The following is a 21,190-nucleotide window of genomic DNA, read 5'->3' as shown; positions in this document are numbered from 1 at the left end:
GCATCTGCGAGGAACCACGGAGGACGCAGCTTAAACCACAGAAATGTATTCTTTCAAAGCTCTGCAGGCCGGAAGCCCCCCAGCAAGGCGCGGGCAGTAGGGCAAACTAGGCCCACTCCCAAGCTAGCGGGGAACGTTCATTCCCAATTCCTATCGGCCCCAAATGCAGAACTGAGCTGGAAGGATAACACGGGAACTAAGTAGCCCCGCTCACATTCTCCACACCACCACCCCCCCCCAAACTTGGACACAGAGTAGGAGTCTGCGTCCAGGACCCTGGCATTCACATCCTGCCTGCCTGCCTGCCCGCACGTCAGTCCCCAGACCTTTCCGGAACTCGCTGGAAAGCGGGGGTCGCTGGCCGAGGCCTGCCGGAGGCTCCCCGTGCCCAGGCCCAGCCAGGAGGAACCATCCCCTCCCCTCCTGCACCCCAGTCTCCGGGGAGTGTCCGCCCGGAGGCGGCCGGGACCCCGGAAAACCTGTTTCCGAGATCAATTCCCGGAGGCCCCCGGGCGCCTGCGGATCAAGCGGGTTGGGGCGGGGCGCGGCCCTGCTCCCCGGAGGGCTCAGCTGCCGGGGCGGGTCCCCGCAGGGGCAGGCTGGGGACAAGGTCCTGCGCGCCCGGCCCGCGCGCGGCCATGGGACCCGGGGCTCGGAGGGGACGCGCCGCGCCCGCTGCCAGGTGCGCGGGGCCCGGGGACGCGGCCACTCGGGGCGGAGATGGGGGCGCTGGGGAGGGGGTGCACTTGGGCGAGCGCGAGTCCGGGGCCGGGCGGGCGGGCCGGACGGGGGTGCGCCTCCAAAACGCAGCTGGAGGCCCCTCCCGCCGGCTGTCGGCTGCTGGACCCGAGAGCCAGCCTTATTGGGGGGTCGGGGGGAGGCCACAAGACGCCGGGAGGGGAGGGGAGGGGAGGGAGGGGCCTCGAGAGGCTAGGGAACACCCAGAGGGTCCCACAGGCCACGCCCCGACAGAGCGCGGCCGGCCGTGCCCCCACCCCCACTGCCTGGGACACCCCCCTGGGCCCCGAGTACCCCCCTTCCCCCCCAAAGCCCTCTCCTACCCCCGGAGCGCGGCCGTGTCCCCCAGCCCCACTGCCTGGGACACCCCCCTGGGCCCCGAGTACCCCCCTTTCCCCCCAAAGCCCTCCCGTACCCCCGGAGCGCGGCCTTGTCCCCAAACGGCAGAGACAGGTCCCACCCCCCCCCCCCTTGGGTCTCTTACCCCCCCAACAGCCGGGCGGCGTCCCCACCGAGCACAGCCCCTTGGCACCCCAGGCCACGGCCCATCCCCCACCCTGTTCCGTTCCCGCCCCCCGCCCCCCGCCCCAGCACGGCGGCACCCTCCCCCCTCGGACACACGTCCGGTCCAAACCCCAGTCCCCGCCCCGCTCAGGGCGCCGCTTCCTCCCTCCTGCTCGGTCCCGCCCCGTCCCCAGCCCTCGCGCAGGCGTCTGTCCCCACCCCCAACGCGACACAGGCCCAGTCCTCGCGGGTCCCCAGCCCGCGCGCACCCGTGTCCCCACCCCCAACGCGACACAGGCCCAGTCCTCGCGGGTCCCCAGCCCGCGCGCACCCGTGTCCCCACCCCCAACGCGACACAGGCCCAGTCCTCGCGGGTCCCCAGCCCGCGCGCACCCGTGTCCCCACCCCCAACGCGACACAGGCCCAGTCCTCGCGGGTCCCCAGCCCGCGCGCACCCGTGTCCCCACCCCCAACGCGACACAGGCCCAGTCCTCGCGGGTCCCCAGCCCGCGCGCTACCGTGTGTCCCCCCCCCCCCCCCCACGCCGCCCTCTAAGACGCGCCGGGCCCGCCCCTTCCCTGCTCCGCCTGCGTCCGGTCGCGCTCCCTCTGCCTAGACCCTCTCCCTCCTGCGGGGTCGTTTGTGGGACGCCTGGCGCACCCGGGCCCGCTTGGCACCCTGAAAGGCTGGAAGGCGAGGCCCTGAACGCAAGTCCTTTAGAAAGAACCTCGCAGAAGTGGCCTCATTACCAAGGGGTTGGCAGGACGGGCCTGGGTTAATTCACGGGAAGAAACCTCACTCGGGCAGACCCTAACTTTCACAACCAGACCCCAGCGAGTTCAAGTGTTCTGGGGGGGGGGGGAGTTACAAAGCAAGGACGAAAGGAACCCAGGGCCCAGATGCAGGCCCTTGGGATGAATCCTAATTTGGTGCAGATGCTCGAGCCTCCCCAGCAGCCTGCTTTGAAATGTCACTCCCCTAACCCTCCCAGTCCCAACCCCTAATTTTCGCCTTTTGTTTCTGTCTCCAGGGACTCTTGGTGGGTTCTACTCGGTCTCAGTTTGCTTCTGAGGACTTCGGGGTTCCAAGCAGCAAATGCCTCTAAACCCAACATTCTACTGATAATGGCAGATGATCTTGGCATTGGGGATCTTGGTTGCTATGGAAACAATACCCTGAGGTACCCAGTCCAGCTGTTGTGTTTGCCTGTGTGGTGGGGGGTGTATTTGGCCAAATGATGTATTTAAAATCTGCCTATAGTGGTGATTCCTTAGAGCATCAGATCTGAACACTGAAAAATTGCTTTTACACAGGGAAGCAGGATCCCAAACTTTTCAAACAACACGGCACTCGGGTGAGTGGGTGTATTCCTGTCCTAGGGCTGCCTCCTTCCTAAAGGAGGAACTTTAGACAACAGGACTGTATTCTCTCTCCATCCGGGAGACCAGACTGCTGAGATCCAGGCAGGACAGGACTGTGGAGACCCAGGCAAGGCAGGACTGCTGAGATCCAGGAAGGGCAGGGCTGCTGAGATCCAGGCAGGGCAGGGCTGCTGAGATCCAGGCAGGGCCGGACCCCTGAGATCCAAGCAGGGCAGGGCTGTTGAGATCCAGGCAGGGAAGGGTCGCTGAGATCCAGGCAGGGCAAGGCCACTGAGACCCAGGCAGGGCAGGGCCTCTGAGACCCAGGCAGGGCAGGGCCACTGAGATCCAGGCAGGGAAGGGCCACTGAGATCCAGGCAGGGAAGGGCCACTGAGATCCAGGCAGGGAAGGGCCACTGAGATCCAGGCAGGGCAGGGCCACTGAGACCCAGGCAGGGCAGGGCCACTGAGATCCAGGCAGGGCAGGGCCACTGAGACCCAAGCAGGGCAGGGCCACTGATATCCAGGAGGGGCAGGGCCGCTGAGACCCAGGCAGGGCAGGGCCACTGAGATCCAAGCAGGGCAGGGCCCCTCAGATGCAGGAGGGGCAGGACTACTGAGATCCAGGCAGGCAAGGGCCACGGAGACCCAGGCAAGACCACTGAACCCAGGAGGGGCAGGACCCCTGAGATCCAGGCAGGGCAGGGCCGCTGAGATCCAGGCAGGGCAGGACCCCTGAGATCCAGGAGGGGCAGGACCACTGAGACCCAGGAGGGTCAGGACCACTGAGATCCACCCAGGGAAGGGTTGCTGCGATCCAGGCAGGGCAGGGCCGCTGAGATCCAGGAGGGGCAGGGCGCTGAGATCCAGGGAGGGCAGGGCCCCTGAGATCCAGGCAGGGCAGGGCCGCTGAGATCCAGGCAGGGAAGGGCCACTGAGATCCAGGCAGGGCAGGGCCCCTGAGATCCAGGGGGGCAGGACCACACTCTCTCTCAAGGCTTCAGGGGAGGGTCCTTCCTGCCTCTTCCAGCTTCTGGGGCTCCAGGCATCCCTAGGCTCGTGGCCGCGTCCCTCCCGTCTCTGCCTCCACCTTCACGCGGCTTCTCCTCTGTGTCTGTGTCTCTCTTCTGACTCTTACAAGGACACCTGTCATTGGATTCAGGGCCCACCCTCATCCAGGATGAGCTCATCTCAGATCCTTAACTAGTTACATCTCTCAAGTCCCCACTCCAGGGTAAATTCCTATTCACAAATAAACACTGGGGATTAGGACTGGGCCGATCTGCCCCGGGGCTGTGGTTCATCCACGGCAGGGTGTGCGTGCTCCCAGGGGCACGTTTGCCTGCTTGGCTCCGTGCAGAAGGACAAAAGGGAAGAAAGCATCTCCTTCCGTGAGCATTTCCTTGAGGACGACCGCCACCCGCAGATTCACACACGTCCGCCTTGCAGTAGGTGCCCACCTTAGGGCTGACCTACACAGACCGGGGCCACCCTCTTTCCGAGCGGCCTGTCCAGCACCAGGAGAAACCCCTGTGTTCATGCTTCTTTCCCACGCGGAGCCCGCGCAGGGCAGACGATTCAGCCACTGAACGTGGACAATTCATTGGCTTCCGGATCTTCAGAGATGGGCATCCATCGGCACGAACCAGTTTAGGACAGTTTCATGCCCCCAGGGAACCCTTTGTTTTCTCTTAACCATCGTCCCCCCCTCCCGTGATGGACTGAATCGTGGCCCCCGGAATTCATACGATGCATCCCTAACCCCTCGGGACCTTCTGTGGCCTGCGGGTTTGGGGCTCAGAAAACCGCCATGAAGAAATTGGTCGGTTCAGTCTGTTAAGCATCCGACTCTTGATTGCGGCTCAGGTGGTCATCTCACAGTTGGTGAGTTCGAGTCTTGCGTTGGACTCCTCCATTGCTTACGCACTCTCTCTCTCTCAAAATGAATAAACTTAAAAATATATTTAAAAAAAAGAAACTAATTAACAAAAGTACCCAGACCCTGGGATTCGCCCCCAAAGATGTTCTCTTGCAGACATGGGGGCCGTGCCCCTCCAGGTCCGTCTGTACGAAATGTGGGCTCGAACTCACGGACTGTGAGATCATGACCTGAGCTGACATCAAGAGTTGGGCCTCCAACCTCTTACACAAAAGTTAAGTCTTCTAGGGGCGCCGGGGTGGCTGAACCAATGGAGCCACCCCGGCGCCCCTAGAAGACTTAACTTTTGTGTAAGAACCACACGATGTAGAGAAACTGTCATTGGGTTCACGGCGACGTGGTTCCATTCCTTCGCTTCATTGTTGAGTGATTTGCGATGAAATCCCTCCAACCCATCTGGCACAAGGCCATTCTCCCTCCGGTAGTAAATCAGCCCCATATCATTCTTTCCAGCCGCCTCGGCGTTCGGTGCGCGTGTCTAAATACGCTAGAAGATGCTCGCGTTCTAAATCAGGGGTCAGCCACACAGCACTCCGGTACCTTGTGTGGGCCACACCGGATCTGTGTTTCACACCCTCCCTTCTTCCCTTTTCATTTTTTCCAACTCGTGACACATCTTAAAAAGTTCTTAGCTCCACGGGGACCCCTAAAAACAGAGCTAGGGCCAGATTTGGCCATAGTGGGCTGACCTTTGTTCCAAACCATGAAACTCCGAAGTATCTCTGAATAACGGAGCAGACCTTGAGGACCCCGTAGAGAGGTGCGTCCAGACTCACTTCTGCCTGTTCGAAACACCGGTTCTCCCTCGCTGCGTACAGGACACTCAGTGGTGGCAACGCAATATCCCAGACACTTGGCCTCGTGAGAAAGGGACGTTGAGAACCCACGAGGTGTGTAATGAGTGTGTAGGCACTGAGGGGGCACAGGAGGTCAGGACAGAAGAGGGAGTCCCAGGACTGGCTCTGTGACCCCACCCCGGCTTCAGAATACCTAGTTAAAAGAAAAAGGATGTGTAAAAAATGAAAGGCGTTTGAGAGTAATACTGTAAGACTGTATTTGGCAATCAACTTTTATATACATATATACACACACATATATATAAGCATTTTTCCTGTTTTAAGGTTATCTTTTAACAAGTGAAGGAATGACATTCTGCAGGAGAAGATTTCCATGCTGAGGTTGAAACCCATAGTGTTTTACATTCTGTTCCACAACATAAAGACATGTGTAAGAGATAAATACTTGATAGAAAAGAGATAGACAGACAAATGATTGATGGATGGAAGGAAGGTTGGATGGATGGATGGATGGATGGATGGAAAATTGGTGGATGGATGGATGGAGAGACTGAATAGCTGGCTGGCTGGCTGGATGGGATGGATGGATGGATGGACGGACTGAATGGCTGGCTGGCTGGCTGGCTGGATGTGATGGATAGATGGATGGATAGATGGATGGATGGACAGATGGCTGGCTGGATGGATGGAGGGATGGATGGGTGGGTGGATACATGGATGGATGGATGGATGGATGGAAGGAAAGGTGGATGGAGGGAGGAAGAGATGTTATGGGATTCTGGAGTGATGGTGGGGTCCAGAGCCAATGGCTAACAAAGAATTCTTGAGACATCTTTGGTGCAAAAATGTGATTTTATTAAAGCACAGGACAGGACCCACAGAAAGAGCTGTACTGGGGTTGTGAAGAGTGACTGGTTATATACTATGGAGTTGGGGGAGGTAAAAGCAAAGGGAGGCCTCCAGAAGGACTTTGATATGCTAAAGAGGACTCCTAAGATAGCTGAGACCTTGCTATTGTCAAGTTAAGGTGGTTTTTCCTCTAGTAAGGCGTTAACATTGGGAGGTAGGGGTTTCCTGGAGAAATGTTCTACTCTGTACTTACCTCAAGTATCTGTCAATGGGCTGTAGGTTATAAGGAAATGTCATTATATCTACCATTTCCTTCTTGCCTTTGTTCCCTACATCATGATGGAGGGGAGGGTGATATTGGGACTCCAGGAAACAGTCTATAGGGTTCTGGAGATGAGGCTATTGATAGGGTTGCCTTTTTCTTGTAATGTACTAAGACATTTTTAAGTTGATCAAGACTCCTGTCTTGCATGACTGTGATCTCGATCAGTTAACCATTTGTTTTCTTTCCTTTACTTTGTTTTTGAGCATCAAGGGGTGTCTGAGGAACGTCACACATGTCCCACCCGGGCAGGGAGCTGTGTGCCGAGTCTCAGTTAGCCTTATGCTCCCTCATCAGGTGGATAGAAGGATGAATGGATGGATGGATGGATGGATGGATGGATGGAAAATTGGTGGATGGATGGATAGATGGATGGAAAGATGGATGAAGGATGGATAGATAAATGATACATAAATTTGTAGATAATATATACATAGTTGGACTTTGGGATATCAAACTGGAGAGAACTTTTTGCCAACTGTGAAAAATAGGTCAATGCTAACAAAATTGTATTTAATTGGTAGAATCCTATAAGCCCCTTGCAAATCATGTTCATAGCTGAGCCAAAAAAAAAAAAAAAGAAAAGAAAGAAAAGTAAATTTCTATAATTGGGTTATTGAAAACAACCAGCATGAGTACAGAATGGGTGCTTTTTAACAACAACAGTTATATCTCAGTTGGTTGCAATTAAAATATGAGTCAAAAGCAGCCAGAACTATCTTGAATGACACTGACACAGCTGTTCTTTGGAAACAGAGGCTTGGCAGGGCCCCAGCAGTTGCCCTGAGGAGCAGGTGTCTGAGCTTCCCCTGTGGTTTCTGGGAAGGCAGGGAGGGCCTGGAAGTCACAGCTGATGGAGCTCAGGTATCAGCTTACACACAAGAGGGTGAGGGGCACTCCTTGGCTTCGAACAGGAACAAAGCGATCAGGAAAAAGGCTGCCACGGTCACAAAGTGGATGGGTGGTTGTAAACGATCAGATAATCCGTGACTCATACAAGATGTGACCCCCGATATCTAAGATGCTTGAGTCACAATGCCCAGTACGGCACACTCTGGATTTTTTTTTTAAGTCAAACAGATTTGGCATTAAGCCCTCCTTTGGCACTTTCTAGCTCCATGACCAAGGGTGAGGGGTTCAACCTGCAAACTTTGCTTGTCTCCACGCAAACGGGGAGATCGCTCCATTGGCCGAGAAATCGCCAGGGCTAAAGATAACACAGGGTGTCCAAAAATGCAGCTTTTCACTGTAATGACCCCCAAAATCATCATATGGTTATATTACTATACCAGCTCAGAAGTTTACACCTTAACAACGAACATCTTTTGAAAACGATCCTCCTGCCCTTACCTTTATGCTTCAGTGGCTTTGAGGGTTTTGACGAATACATTTAATTTTTCATGTTTTTTTTTTCAGACAACATGTACCATGTTCAATCAAAGGGACCGAAACAAAAGCAAAAGTAAAACTAAAAATGTGTTCTTCAAAAGGTGAAACACCATTCGAGTTAGAAAGAAAGGTATTTAGTTAGTGCAGCATTCAGAGGATGGTCACGGTGGTGGTCTTGATTCGTCTCACGTTCTTGAAGCTGAAAACCCACACTAGGACTTTGGGACGCCCACCAACTCAGAGAGGTCCTTCAGTTGACCTCTTGTTCCTTCACAGCTCATCTTGTTTCTATCCTCTGTCCATACAACCTATGGACACAGACACTCTGGGACACCTGGAACCCCCCACTAGCAAGCAGTCAGTGTCACAGGGCTTGGGGTGTGCCTTATGTACAAGAAAATAGCGCCCATTAGTGCCATGACTCAGCCCGGGGCTGCCCATTCCCCCTCAACAAAGCCACAGTCACTTCAGCCTGATCCTCCTGTAGCGTTGGGTGAACAGGGAACTTTAGAGGCTCTTCTCCCCTGTAGATAATGGTTGTGGACCACACTCGACTCCCAGAATCCTCCACCAATAATCTTCATCTCAGCTAGGAAGTCCTCCACCCATGCCTCCAATACTGTCCAAAGGTCCCTTTCACCTAGAGGTCATTGGCTTTTGGACCACTTGCCCATAAGGAAGTTTTAGGTATTGGCTTTTGCAGATTCTGTTCCAGCCAGTGGACCTTGGTCTTCATGTCGTCCTCTCTCTCTAATCCACTTGCTCTCTGCTATTTATAACCCATCTGTGCAAAAACTTGGTGGTCTAGGCAGGAAAGGGGCACTTTGTCCCCATTCGATTGGGAAGACCATTTCCTGTATGTGGAACAGAGCATGCTCACAGAGCAGCAATGGGTATCAGGGGAAGCTTGTTCCTGACCCCCAAGACCCTCTGGTGACACAGTGGGCTCAGATGTTGGATATACAGGCAGTGGGTTGGGCTCCAGCTGAGGACCCCAGGACAAGGGCCCCGCATCTTTTATAGCAAGCAGTACTCAGTGCATGTGCTCATGCTGGTTGTTTTGGGGGTGGGTCCATCTGCCTCTGCAAGACACCATATGCAACTACTTCTAAAACCTATAGAAATGCACTCTGCCAGTACTTTCCAGTGCATGGATCCCCATAAGCTGAATGCATGTCCCCGTCCTGACAGTGATTGTCTGTGTGGTTTGCTCAGGACACCCAATATCAACCGGCTTGCAGAGGAAGGCGTGAGGCTCACCCAGCACTTGGCAGCCGCCCCCCTGTGCACCCCGAGCAGATCTTCCTTCCTCACGGGGAGACACTCCTTCAGATCAGGTCGGTGTTGTTGGGACAATCGAGAAAGGGGTATGTCTACCTACCGCCACTCATTTCTCATCTTCAATATTATTAGCGATGCTTGAGATCCAGGGAAAACGGTGCAAATATAATCTGCAGAGGCATCACCTTGTAATTACATGAAGAATACTGTGTTTTATATAGTCATGCAATGATTGGGTTGACTGGGAATTCAAAGGCTGAAACTCTCCAAGGGTAGTTGACTATGTTTGACATTGTGTTTAGTTGTCTAAATATTTTAGTCAATCTTGATGTGGAGTCATGATTTCAGACAGGCTCTGGGTGAGTGTATAGGGGGCTGAATGAGGGTCTCCAAAGATCCCACATTGTAAATCCCAGAAGTGACGAATGTTCCTTTACATGGCAAAGGGGACTTTGGAGATAGGATTAAATCAAGGATCTTGAGATGGGAAAGCTATCTTAGATTATCCAGGTGTCCAGTGTCATGACAAAGGTCCTTATAAGGGGGAAGCAAGAGGGTCAGGGTCAGAAAAGGACAAGGAAGAGGTTGGTGTGATGAACTTCAAGGATGTAGGAAGGGGCCCTGATTTGATTCTCAGTGTCTGCTTAAGCTAAATGCATGCGTACCCTGTGACCCAGCAGTTCCTGAGTATGTGCCCAATATGGACACACAGACATGTTCTACAAAAGATGGAATGAGAACGTTCACAGCAGCACTGTTTGTAAGATGCAAACACGGAGACAGTTCACCAGCAGAAGAGTGGGTTAATAACCTGGTATATTCACGTATTGGAATATTGTTGTATTAGGCTGTTTGAGATGCCACATGGAACGCCACAGGTGTGGCAGCCTAAACAAAAGAGATGAATTTTCTCTCCAGTCCTGGAGACTGGGAGTCCAAAAAGCAGGTGGGGCTGAGGCTGCTTCCTCCTGAGGCCTCTCTTCTCAGCGTGCAGACACCATGTTCTCCCTGTGTCCTCATGTGGTCGTCCCTCTGTGCGTGTCTGTGTTCTCATCTTCTTTTCTTAAAAGGACACCAGTCCTATGGGATCAGGGCCCACTCTACTGACTTCATTTTACCTCTTTAAAACCTTATCTTCAAACATAGTCACATTCTGTGTGATTAGGGGTCGGGTCTCCACATGCTAGAAGCTAGTAGCACTCACTTTCCCCACCAAATTGTGACAACCAAAAATACCTTCAGGCATTGCCAAGTATTCTCTGGGGGGCAGAATTGTCTTTGGTTGGAAACACTGACATAGATCATGGAAAGATGATAGATAGATAGATAGATAGATAGATAGATAGATAGATATGATGTATGGATGGGTGGATGGATGGATGGATAGATAGAATATATGTTGGGTGATGGATAGATAGATAAATATGATGGATGGATGGATGGATAGATAGATAGATAGATAGATAGATAGATATAGACAGATAGATATGATGGATAGATAGAAAGATAGAAACATAGATATGATGGATAGATAGATAGATAGATAGATAGATAGATAGATATGATGAATGGATAGATATAATGAATGGATAGATAGATAGATAGATAGATAGATAGATATGATGAATGGATAGATGGATAGATAGATAGAGAGAGTGAAATAAGGATGGATGGATGGATAGACAGATAAGATGGATAGATAGGATAGGTAGATAGGCAAGATAGATGGATAGATAGGATGGATGGATGATAGATAGATAGATAGATAGATAGATAGATATGATGGATGGATAGAGAGATATGATGGGTGGATGATAGATAATAGATAGATAGATAGATAGATAGATAGATAGATAGATGGATAAGTGTGATGGATGGATAGATAGATAGATAGATAGGATGGATAGATAGATATGATGAATGGACAGATGATAGATAAATAGATAGATAGATAGATAGATAGATAGATAGATAGATAGATATGATGGATGGATAGATAGATATGATGGATGGATGATAGATACTAGATAGATAGATAGATAGATAGATAGATAGATAGATAAGTGTGATGGATAGATAGATAGATAGATAGATAGATAGATAGAAATAGGGATGGATGGATAGATAGATAAGATGGATAGATAGATATGATAGGTAGATACGTAAGATAGGATGGATGGATGGATGATAGATAATAGATACATACATTGATAGATAGATGATGGATGGATAGATAGATAGATAGATAGATAGATAAGTATGATGGGTAAATAGATATGATGAATGGACAGATGATAGATAGATAGATAGATAAATAGATAGATAGATAGATAGATAGATAGATAGATAGATAATAGATTGATAGATGGAGAGTAAGGTAGATAGATGATACAGATAGACAGACAGATGGACAAATGGATGGATGAGTAGATAGATGGATTGATAGATGACAGAAACAGAAACAGATGAATGGATGGATGGAAGGATGGGTGAATAGATAGATAGATAGATAGATAGATAGATAGATATGATGGATGGATAAGTGATGGATAGATACACAGATAGATGATAGATGGATGGATGGATGGATGGATGGATAAGTGATGGATATGGATGGATGGATAAATGATGGATATGGATGGATGGATAAGTGATGGATAGATACACAGATGATAGATGGATGGATAGGTAGGTAGATAGATAGATATATATATAGATAGATAGATATGATGGATGGATAGAGAGATATGATGGATGGATGATAGATAATAGATAGATAGATAGATAGATAGATAGATAGATATGATGGATGGATGGATAGATAGATAGATAGATATGATGGATGGATAGAGAGATATGATGGATGGATGATAGATAATAGATAGATAGATAGATATGATGGATGGATGGATAGATAGATAGATAGATATGATGGATGGATAGAGAGATATGATGGATGGATGATAGATAATAGATAGATAGATAGATAGATAGATAGATAGATATGATGGATGGATAGATGGATCAATAAATGGTGGATAGATACACAGATAGATGATAGATGGATAGATAGATAAACTGAATCTCTCATGGTAAGGCAGGGTTTCTCAATCTCAGGACTGCTGACTTTGGGGCAAGATAATTCTCTGTGGTGGGGGCGTCCTGGGCACCGTAGGGTATTTTCCACCCACCAGATGCCAGTATCACCCCTCTCACAATTGTGACACCCAGGCCAAGCCCAGGCACGGCGACGAGTCCACTGGTGTGGGCCAGGCTCCTCCCCAGGTGAGAAGCCCTGCTGTAGTCAAGGGAGAGTGAGCACTTGCTGTCTGCTCTGTTCCACAGGCATGGAAGCCCATGATGGGTACCGCGCCCTCCAGTGGAACGGGGGATCGGGTGGACTCCCCGAGAATGAAACCACGTTTGCAAGAATCCTGCAGCAACAAGGTTATGCAACCGGCCTCATAGGTACTCATATCGTTAGTGAACAGGAAGACCAACCATCAAGAGAACCTGTTTCCCTACAAGGCGGGAAAAAAAAAGTCGTGTGTCAGAACCAAAATCGGGGGCTGGACCCTTCTGATCTCTCTTGGGTTTGCCACACCGTTGGAACTTCTGTTATTGACAGGCAGTTTTTCACTCAATCTCTTGGGAGGTGGCCCTCTTTCCTCCATCCCCAGCTTCTACATTCGGGGCTGTTCTCATAGGCACCTGCTTCCCGGCACCCATGACTTTTCTGGTCTCCATGTAGCAATCTGGGGGCGACACAGACATTCAGAACATAGCATATCACATCTTCGGGGACATTTTCAAGGACTCGTTGCACATCCACACTATCAGCTTTCTCTTTTCACTCCCAAGAAATGGAGCAAAACTTCTTAGCGACCCAAATTGACTAGAACTTTCCATTAGCAACTCACCACCATTGGATCAGTGTCCCTGACCCCAGAACTGGAAAAGTAGATTTATTTTGTGTTGACTAGAATTGCAGACCTGTGTACCGGTTCCTTCTGTGCCTCTTCTGGTGCACACGTGCCATCTATATTTAGAGAAGGCTGTTCTTGACAGCATGAGAGGTGGAGACCCTCCTGGACACTCTTCGTCTCCACCACCTTCACCCTGTTCGAACTTTTTTGCTGCCTTAAATGAAAGCAGGGGAATAAAGGAAGATACCCGGGCTTGGAGTTAGAACCCATTCCTATAGGTTCTGAAGACACTTTGTGAGTCAAGGGAGGGAGCAACAGGGCAAGGACCCGGTGTACCCTGTGCGCTTGGAAATTATGGCAAATAGTACTTTGCAGCCTTTTCTATCCTGTTTTGTAGCTAAATTTAAGGTGGTTGAAGGTCTGGAGTAAATGAAATAGAAAGTGCCCATAGACGGGCGCTTGGGTGGCTCAGTCGGCTAAGCGTCTGACTTCAGCTTAGGTCATGATCTCGCGGTTCGTGAGTTTGAGCCCCACGTCAGGCTCTGTGCTGACAGCTCAGAGCCTGGAGCCTACTTTGGATTGTCTCCCTCTCTCTCTGCCCCTCCCCCGCTCATGCTCTGTTTCCCTCTGTCTCTCAAAATGAATAAATGTTAAACTTTTTTTTTTTTAAAGTGCCCATAGAGAACCCAATTCTTGCATATCCTGCTGGAATTTGATATACGGGCTTACTCACGTTCCATCTCAATGATATTGTTGTCAAAAGTTCTTGCCTTTGGGAAAAAATCTATTATAAGCATTTCTTGCTTACTGGTTGGTGGAGTGAGATGGTTACTTCTACTCGGTCTCGAGATTTTGCAAGAACCAACTCCTGTTATCAAGCGGCTGTCTTCTAAGTAAGAAATAGCAGTAAATGATATTATGTGAGTTATTTAATAGGATAGTCCAGGGTGACAAACTTATACTTCCACACAGTCCGGAAAATCTTAAACCTTTAATCTCTTGATAACCGTCATGAGTATTTGTAATGTTCATTACTGTTTGCAAAGTGTAACGCACCCATTTAAAAATACCCCAATATCGAATGAGTTCATTTCTTCCCTTTCTATTTTGAATTTCTATTGTGTGCCTTTCTTTAAAAAAAATTTTTTTTAATGTTTATTTTTGAGAAAGAGAGAGAGACCGAGACAGAGCACGAGTAGGGGAGGGTCAGAGAGAGAGGGAGACGTAGAATCCGAAGCTGGTTCCGGGCTCCGAGCTGTCAGCACAGAGCCCAACGTGGGGCTCAAACCCATGAACCATGAGATCGTGACCTGAGCCAAAGTCGGACACTTAACCGACTGAGCCACCCAGGCGCTCCTATTATGTTGCTTTTCTCGTTCAAGTTTTGCTGGTTGCATACCATCTTTTTTCATCAGAACATCCAAATTATTGAGAAGGTGATTCGTATCAGACGGAGCACCTTATTTGTATGTTCTTCTCTAAGGCCCTGCTCTCATTTTCAGGGAAATGGCACCAGGGCGTAAATTGTGAATCCCGCACTGACCACTGCCACCACCCACTGAACCACGGATTTGACTATTTCTATGGCATGCCTTTCACGCTTGTGAATGACTGTGACCCAGGCAGGCCCCCGGAAGTGGACGCCAGCACGAGAGCGAGGCTGTGGTTTTACACCCAGGTGGCGGCATTGGGAGTGCTGACCGTTGCTCTTGGCAAGATTTGCGGGTTAATCTCCGTGCCCTGGAAAGCCGTCCTGGGTGCGGCCAGCCTCGTCTTCCTCTTTTTTGTCTCCTGGTATGCCAGCTTCGGGTTTGTGCGTCGTTGGAACTGTATCCTGATGAGAAACCATGACGTCACAGAGCAGCCCATGGTTTTGGAAAGAACTGCGCATCTCATGCTACAGGAGGCAGTTTCCTATATTGAAAGGTAATAAAACCATCACCTTTGATTTTATTGTTTTAAGTTTATTTATTTATTTTGAGAGAAGGAGGGAGAGAAAGAGAGAATACCAAGCAGGGTCCGCACTGTCAGCCCAGAGTCCGACGTGGGGCTCGAACCCATGAACCATGAGATCATGACCCGAGCTGAAATCAAGAGTCAGACGCTTGGGGCGCCTGGGTGGATCAGTCGGTTAAGCGTCCGACTTCAGCCAGGTCACGATCTCGCAGTCCGTGAGTTCGAGCCCCGCGTCGGGCTCTGGGCTGATGGCTTGGAGCCTGGAGCCTGTTTCCGATTCTGTGTCTCCCTCTCTCTGCCCCTCCCCCGTTCATGCTCTGTCTCTCTCTGTCCCAAAAATAAATAAAAAACTTTGAAAAAAAAAATTAAAAAAAAAAAGAGTCAGACGCTTAACCGACTGAGCCACCCAGGAGCACCAAAAACACCACATTTGAAAGAAGAGGTGACTTCTCAGAGCACCTGAGTCTTTTTATCATCTTTGGGATTTCCTCAACCAGCCTCAATGGGGAGATGGTTTTCAGGGGCTCAGGTGGATCGAATAATGTCAAAATAGGTGCCATCGTGTCTGAAGGGTGTTTCTCTGCTTTCAGAAATAAGCACGGGCCATTTCTCCTCTTTGTGTCCTTGCTACATGTGCACATCCCCCTGGTCACCACAAAACAGTTTCTCGGGAAAAGCCAGCACGGCTTATATGGCGACAACGTTGAGGAGATGGATTGGCTGGTAGGTAAGTCAATGCACACCTGAGCCTCATTCACTCTTGGAGTCACTGCTCAAGTTTGGAAAACACATGGGCCATCTCACTGTTAACCCGGTTGCAATAAAGAATAACGGGGCACCTGGGTGGCTCAGTAGTTAAGCATCTGACTTCATCTCAGGTCATGATCTCATGGTTTGTGAGTTCAAGCTCTGCATTGGGCTCTGTGCTGATAGCTCAGAGCCTGGAGCCCGCTTCGGATTCTGTGTCTCCCTCTCCCTCTGCCCCTCCCCCACTCACACTCTGTCTCTCTCCATCTCTCAAAAATGAATGAACATCAAAAAAGAATTTTTAAAAAGAATAATGAAAAAAGCAAAGAAGAGAGAGAAACGTCCCCATATCATTCACGTGCTCCTTCAGCACTTCTGATTCCTCAGTCTGCTTCTGCACAAAATCATCCTTCCATGAAGTGCGTTATTTAAAGCCATCGTGAGACATTACCGAAAGTGAAGCAAGAACACTGTTGTTCAGGACAACAGACCAACACAGCTTTCCTCCTGTGGCCTCGAGAAAGTCCGGACAGATCCAGTGAGACTGTAGATTCTATTTGTTTTCACTTTGGAGTGTAGCCGATACACGGCGTATCACACTTAGTGTCAACTGTATAGAGATTCTCAGAAAGACGTAGACATCTAAATCCTTGCAGGCTCTGAGGGATGTCCTGGGAGAAACATAGTGATGTGGTACACCAAGTTAAGAGGCAAACAACCCCAAAATGGGAGGGTGGATTACAATATGTTTTAAAACTCTGCATTTCCACTGTTACGCATGCCAATGTGCTCTAAAATCTTCATTTTCAGTGCTTTAGATGCACGTTCGGTCTCCATGGATAAAATGTGCACATGGCTTGTACGTGGCTCTGCACTCCCAAGCCTTGGGCTCCCTGTGTCAACACCCACAGATAGATCCTCACAGGTCTGGCTTCCTTGTGTCCCAACAGGGGACTCCCATCAAACCTTTTCTCACCACGTTGCCACCCCCATGCACTCATCATGGACACGTGTATGCGTGCCAACCATGCGTGTTCAGAACACTCTATGACTTTGGGTGTTTATTATGTTCTCTGCATTGGTGATACCTTTGTAAGCAAGATTCTGAATCCTGTGGCATCAGAATAATCTCATAGGCATTGACCCTTTCTGACAACGTGCATTATGATGGTCTATGGTGACTGCAGAATCCACTTTGGGGGGCTTTCTAGCAAGAATGGGGAAATTTGGGTTGAATTCACTGATGATGGATTACTGGCTCTGTCCTGAAATGTTCCATTTTTCCTAAAGGTGAAATCCTTCAGGCCATTGAAGAAAACGGTCTGAAAAACACGACATTCACGTATTTTACCTCTGATCACGGAGGACATTTGGAGGCAAGAGACGAACGCGGCCAGCTGGGGGGATGGAATGGAATATTCAGAGGTGAGACCAGTGGAGATCGGGGCTGAAAAGGCAGATACGTGGTCCACCAAATGACTCCCAGCAGTGGAGACTGGAGAAGAAGCAGAAGGGGGAAAGAGTGTGTACTCACTTTCTTTCTTTCTTTCTTTCTTTCTTTCTTTCTTTCTCTCATTGTATTTTTATTTTTTTATTTTTTTATTTTAGAGAAAGTGAGAGAAAGAGTGTGAGTAGGGGAGGGGCAGAGGGAGAGAGAATCCTAAGCAGGCTCCACGCTCAATGCACAGAGCCCAACACAGGGCTCAATCCCACAACCCTGGGATCATGACCTGAGCCAAAGTCAAGATTCAGATGCTCAACCAACTGAGCCCCCCGGGCACCCCAAGAGTGTGTGCTTTCAAAGGGGGATTTCTTGAGTAGCAGCTATTCACCAAATTTTACCAGACGCCAAGAGAGAGAAAAAAAGACACCTGACCTTCCCATGAAGAGTTTACATTTTAGTAGAAGTGCGAGATATACAAATAAATGATTAAGACAAAACAAATGCCATCCTAAATAAAAGACAGTACAGTAACTATAACCCTAATTATATGCATCCTTGTATTTGACTATATTATGCGATACTTAGCCCATCATAACTTTTTTTAAAGTCTGACACAATCGCTCCACGTGATTCATGGATTCCATATTTATGAATTCTCCTGCTTGCTAAAATTTATCTGTAGCCCCCAAATCAATACTTATGATGAATTTGTGGTCATTGAAAGAGCAATGAAAATACTGGTCACCTGACACACACATTCCCAGTTAAGGTTGGATGAGGCGACCGTGTGCCTATATTTCGTCTCTCAGACTATGAACACAGGTCTCTTTCGTGGCCACGTTTTTGCGGTTTTGTTTGCTTTTTGTTGGCGACTTTGCTGCTTCAAATGGCTCCCAACCATAGCGCTGAAGGCTGTGCCCTGTGTCCGAGGGCAAGAAGCCTGTGATGTGCCTCATGGAGAAAATCAGTGTGTTAGATCCGCTTGGTCGAGACATGTGTTCTAATGCTGTTGGCTGTGACATCAATGTCAATGAATCACAGTATCTATTCAGTAAGGTGTGTTTAAGCCAAACGCACAGAAATATACCAACTGACTGATGAAAATATAGAGACCAGAGTCTCCCTGGAACCGAGCCCTGTATTACTCCTGGGAGCTGGGGTTTCGTATTTGCTCATGGGGTGTTTTTGACGGCTCTGTAGAACACCACTCTGGGGGCTAATGAGGGTTGACTTTATAGGTTCCTATCCCTTGCAAATGGATTTTTCTTCTGATCGACCGTATACATGTCCAAGATGTAGCAGGTTCATTTACAGTAGATTCTCACTGTTCCCGGTAGTATGTTCTACAAACCGCCGAAACCTTGAATTCCGACCGTGGGACCGGGAACAGAATACCCGCCAACCCAGCATACAGAACCGGGACCAGATACACAGGAGTGAAGCCGCTGATTTTCAGTCACTCGTCACACAGCGACAGAAAATGAAAGGAAACACATTATAATCTGAACTGTGGCAAAGAAGCCTTTATTTAGTGAGATTCTGAACGCATCCTTCCCTTCGTAAAACTCTCCTTCTGTAACACAAGATTGCTTTAACTCCCCTATGCAGAGTTCCTAGGCAACGTAAGCATGTTCCCTAATGCTCCGTAGTTGCGCGTGTTTCCCCAAGAGCCAAGCTGGGTCCCAGCTCATTGCCAGGCACGCCAGAAATGAGGAAGAACCAGGCAAGGGGTAAAGGAACAGGTGGATGGTGTGGTGAGCAGGTGGGAAAGGAGGAGAGGTGGGGGAGGGACGGTGGTCCCAGACCCAGTTCCCAGTCCTTCCGGAAGGAAAAAGGATGGAATAAGATAGGGGTCACCAGCCGTACACGGTGTGAAACTCCAGGGCCATTATGCCCCTGATGCCATGCATCGCACACCCCGTTTTTTCTGGCGGTCACAAAGACACCCTGAATCAAAAGGAGAGAGTTCACAGACTCCACGTGCCTGTGGGGGAGTGACGAGGTTCTGGAATTATTGCCACAACCATTTATGGGGAACGCAGCCTGCCGCGGAGTGCGTTGATGGGCGTAGGTGTCCAGGGAAACACTAGGTGTGCCCAGGTGTGTGTGTGGATGAGACCGTCTCCTGGACCACCCTAATGGCACTTCCTTACAGGTGGCAAAGGGATGGGGGGCTGGGAAGGCGGCATCCGCGTCCCGGGGATCTTCCGGTGGCCTGGGGTGCTGCCAGCTGGCCGAGTGATCCACGAGCCCACCAGTCTGATGGATGTCTTCCCCACCGTGGTCGAGCTGGGGGGCGGCCACGTGCCCCAGGACAGGTACACGTACAATGAGACCCTCTGTTCCCCAGTTCCTGACAGCGACCCTTGCACTATTTCACACGTGGGGGAGAAAAACGACCACAACGTGAGAACATTTAAAAGGTTCTCACGTCCTCAAAGGTAGGGGTCAGCCTAACAACACAAAATAACCATACTCTCGAAAACATGATTAAATACACTATTGGGTCCATTGACCGGTTTTGCCAAGTGGGTAGAATTTGATAACTGTAACAATCGGGAGATTAAAGCAGTAGAAGTCAGTCCGTTGGAAAACATCCCCCTATGATTTCCTGAAAAGGCAGTCTTGCCCATAGGCGGATGAGGCTGTGACCTCGATATCTGCACATTACCAAAGGCTCACGCTAATACAGGGTAAAAACAAAAAAGTAAATCTTTTCACAATGATTTGATTTTAAGACGACAAATAAACACTTCTGAATAAAAGGGCAAAACCAATACAGTATGTGCAGGTATGTGTCTGTGGGTTTATCAAGTAAGACTTTGATTTTAAGGAATTGGCTCAGGCAACTGTGGAGGCTGTTCAGCTGAAATCCTCATGTCGGGCCAACAGGCTGGAAATGCAGCCAGATTTTCCGTGTCATAGTCTTGAGGCGGAATTTCATCTTCTCTGGAAAACCTCAGGCTTTGCTCTTGGCAAGATTCTGAACGCATCCTTCCCTTCTTGAAACTCTCCTTCAACTGATTGGGTGGGGCCCACCCTCATTATCAAGGATGCTCTGCATTGCTCTAAGTCCACTGACTGTGGATGTTAACCGTATCTAAAAAAACGCTTTCATGGTAACCCTTAGGCTGGTGTCTCACCAAATCCCTGGGCGCCATAACCCAGCCAAGTAGATACAGAAGATGGAACCATCACAACTAGGGTACAATTAAAATAAAAGGGAAAATAACTCCATTTTTACATTCAGTTCAGATTAAGGACTTTTTTTGTTGTTAATATTTATTTTTGAGAGAGAGAGACAGAGACAGAGTGTGAGTGCAGGAGAGGCAGAAAGAGAGGGAGACAAAGAATCTGAAGCAGGCTCCAGGCTCTGAGCTGTCAGCACAGAGCCTGACGCGGGTCTCGAACTCATGAACCGCGAGATCATGACCTGAGCCGAAGTCAGTCGCTTAACTGGCTGAGCCACCCAGGTGCTCCCAGATTAAGGACTTTTTAAAAATATAAGTTGTTTGTAAGGAAGACACTTCAGGTCACGTGGCCGTTACTGGCTTCCCTACCCAGCTCCTATAGACATGTGACAACATGTCTTGGAATCTGTTATGATTTTAAATCATAACATAACATGTTTATGTTATGTTATGATTTTAAATCATAACATAATATGTTATGTTATGATTCTGCTGCATTAATACTCAAATCAGGGGCCTGGGCAGTCTAGCCAGAATTTAAGATGACTTTGTGTGGAAGAAGTGACCCCACGACTTAGTGACTTCGTGTCTAAAAACAGTATGCATTCCGCTCAGCAACCTGCCATCTGCACGATACTGGGGAGATGGCTCGTCTCCCTTGCCCTCAGCGGGGGCCCCCTCCAAGCTTGGCGTTTCATTTGCAGGTGCAACACTGCACGAACAACCTTGGTCTGATTCCTTCCTGT

General features: G+C 49.5%; 1 protein-coding gene across 1 annotated transcript in view; it reads left to right on the top strand.

Annotated features, from left to right (window-relative positions):
- Nucleotides 1–575: 575 nt before the first annotated feature.
- The window catches only part of ARSD (arylsulfatase D), a 24,868-nt gene continuing 4,253 nt past the window's right edge, over nt 576–21,190 (top strand). Inside the window, exons 1-8 of the mRNA XM_042926561.1 lie at nt 576–682; nt 2,273–2,422; nt 9,115–9,236; nt 12,526–12,648; nt 14,609–15,032; nt 15,653–15,789; nt 17,100–17,234; nt 19,409–19,571. Of these exons, the coding sequence (XP_042782495.1) occupies nt 639–682; nt 2,273–2,422; nt 9,115–9,236; nt 12,526–12,648; nt 14,609–15,032; nt 15,653–15,789; nt 17,100–17,234; nt 19,409–19,571 (1,298 nt within the window). The 5' untranslated portion in view covers nt 576–638. The remainder of the gene's footprint in view (nt 683–2,272; nt 2,423–9,114; nt 9,237–12,525; nt 12,649–14,608; nt 15,033–15,652; nt 15,790–17,099; nt 17,235–19,408; nt 19,572–21,190) is intronic.

This window comes from Panthera leo, chromosome Y (assembly GCF_018350215.1).
Source record: "Panthera leo isolate Ple1 chromosome Y, P.leo_Ple1_pat1.1, whole genome shotgun sequence".
Taxonomy (NCBI): domain Eukaryota; kingdom Metazoa; phylum Chordata; class Mammalia; order Carnivora; family Felidae; genus Panthera; species Panthera leo.
Note: the sequence above shows the minus strand (reverse complement) of the source record. Positions and strands in the feature narration are given on the sequence as shown.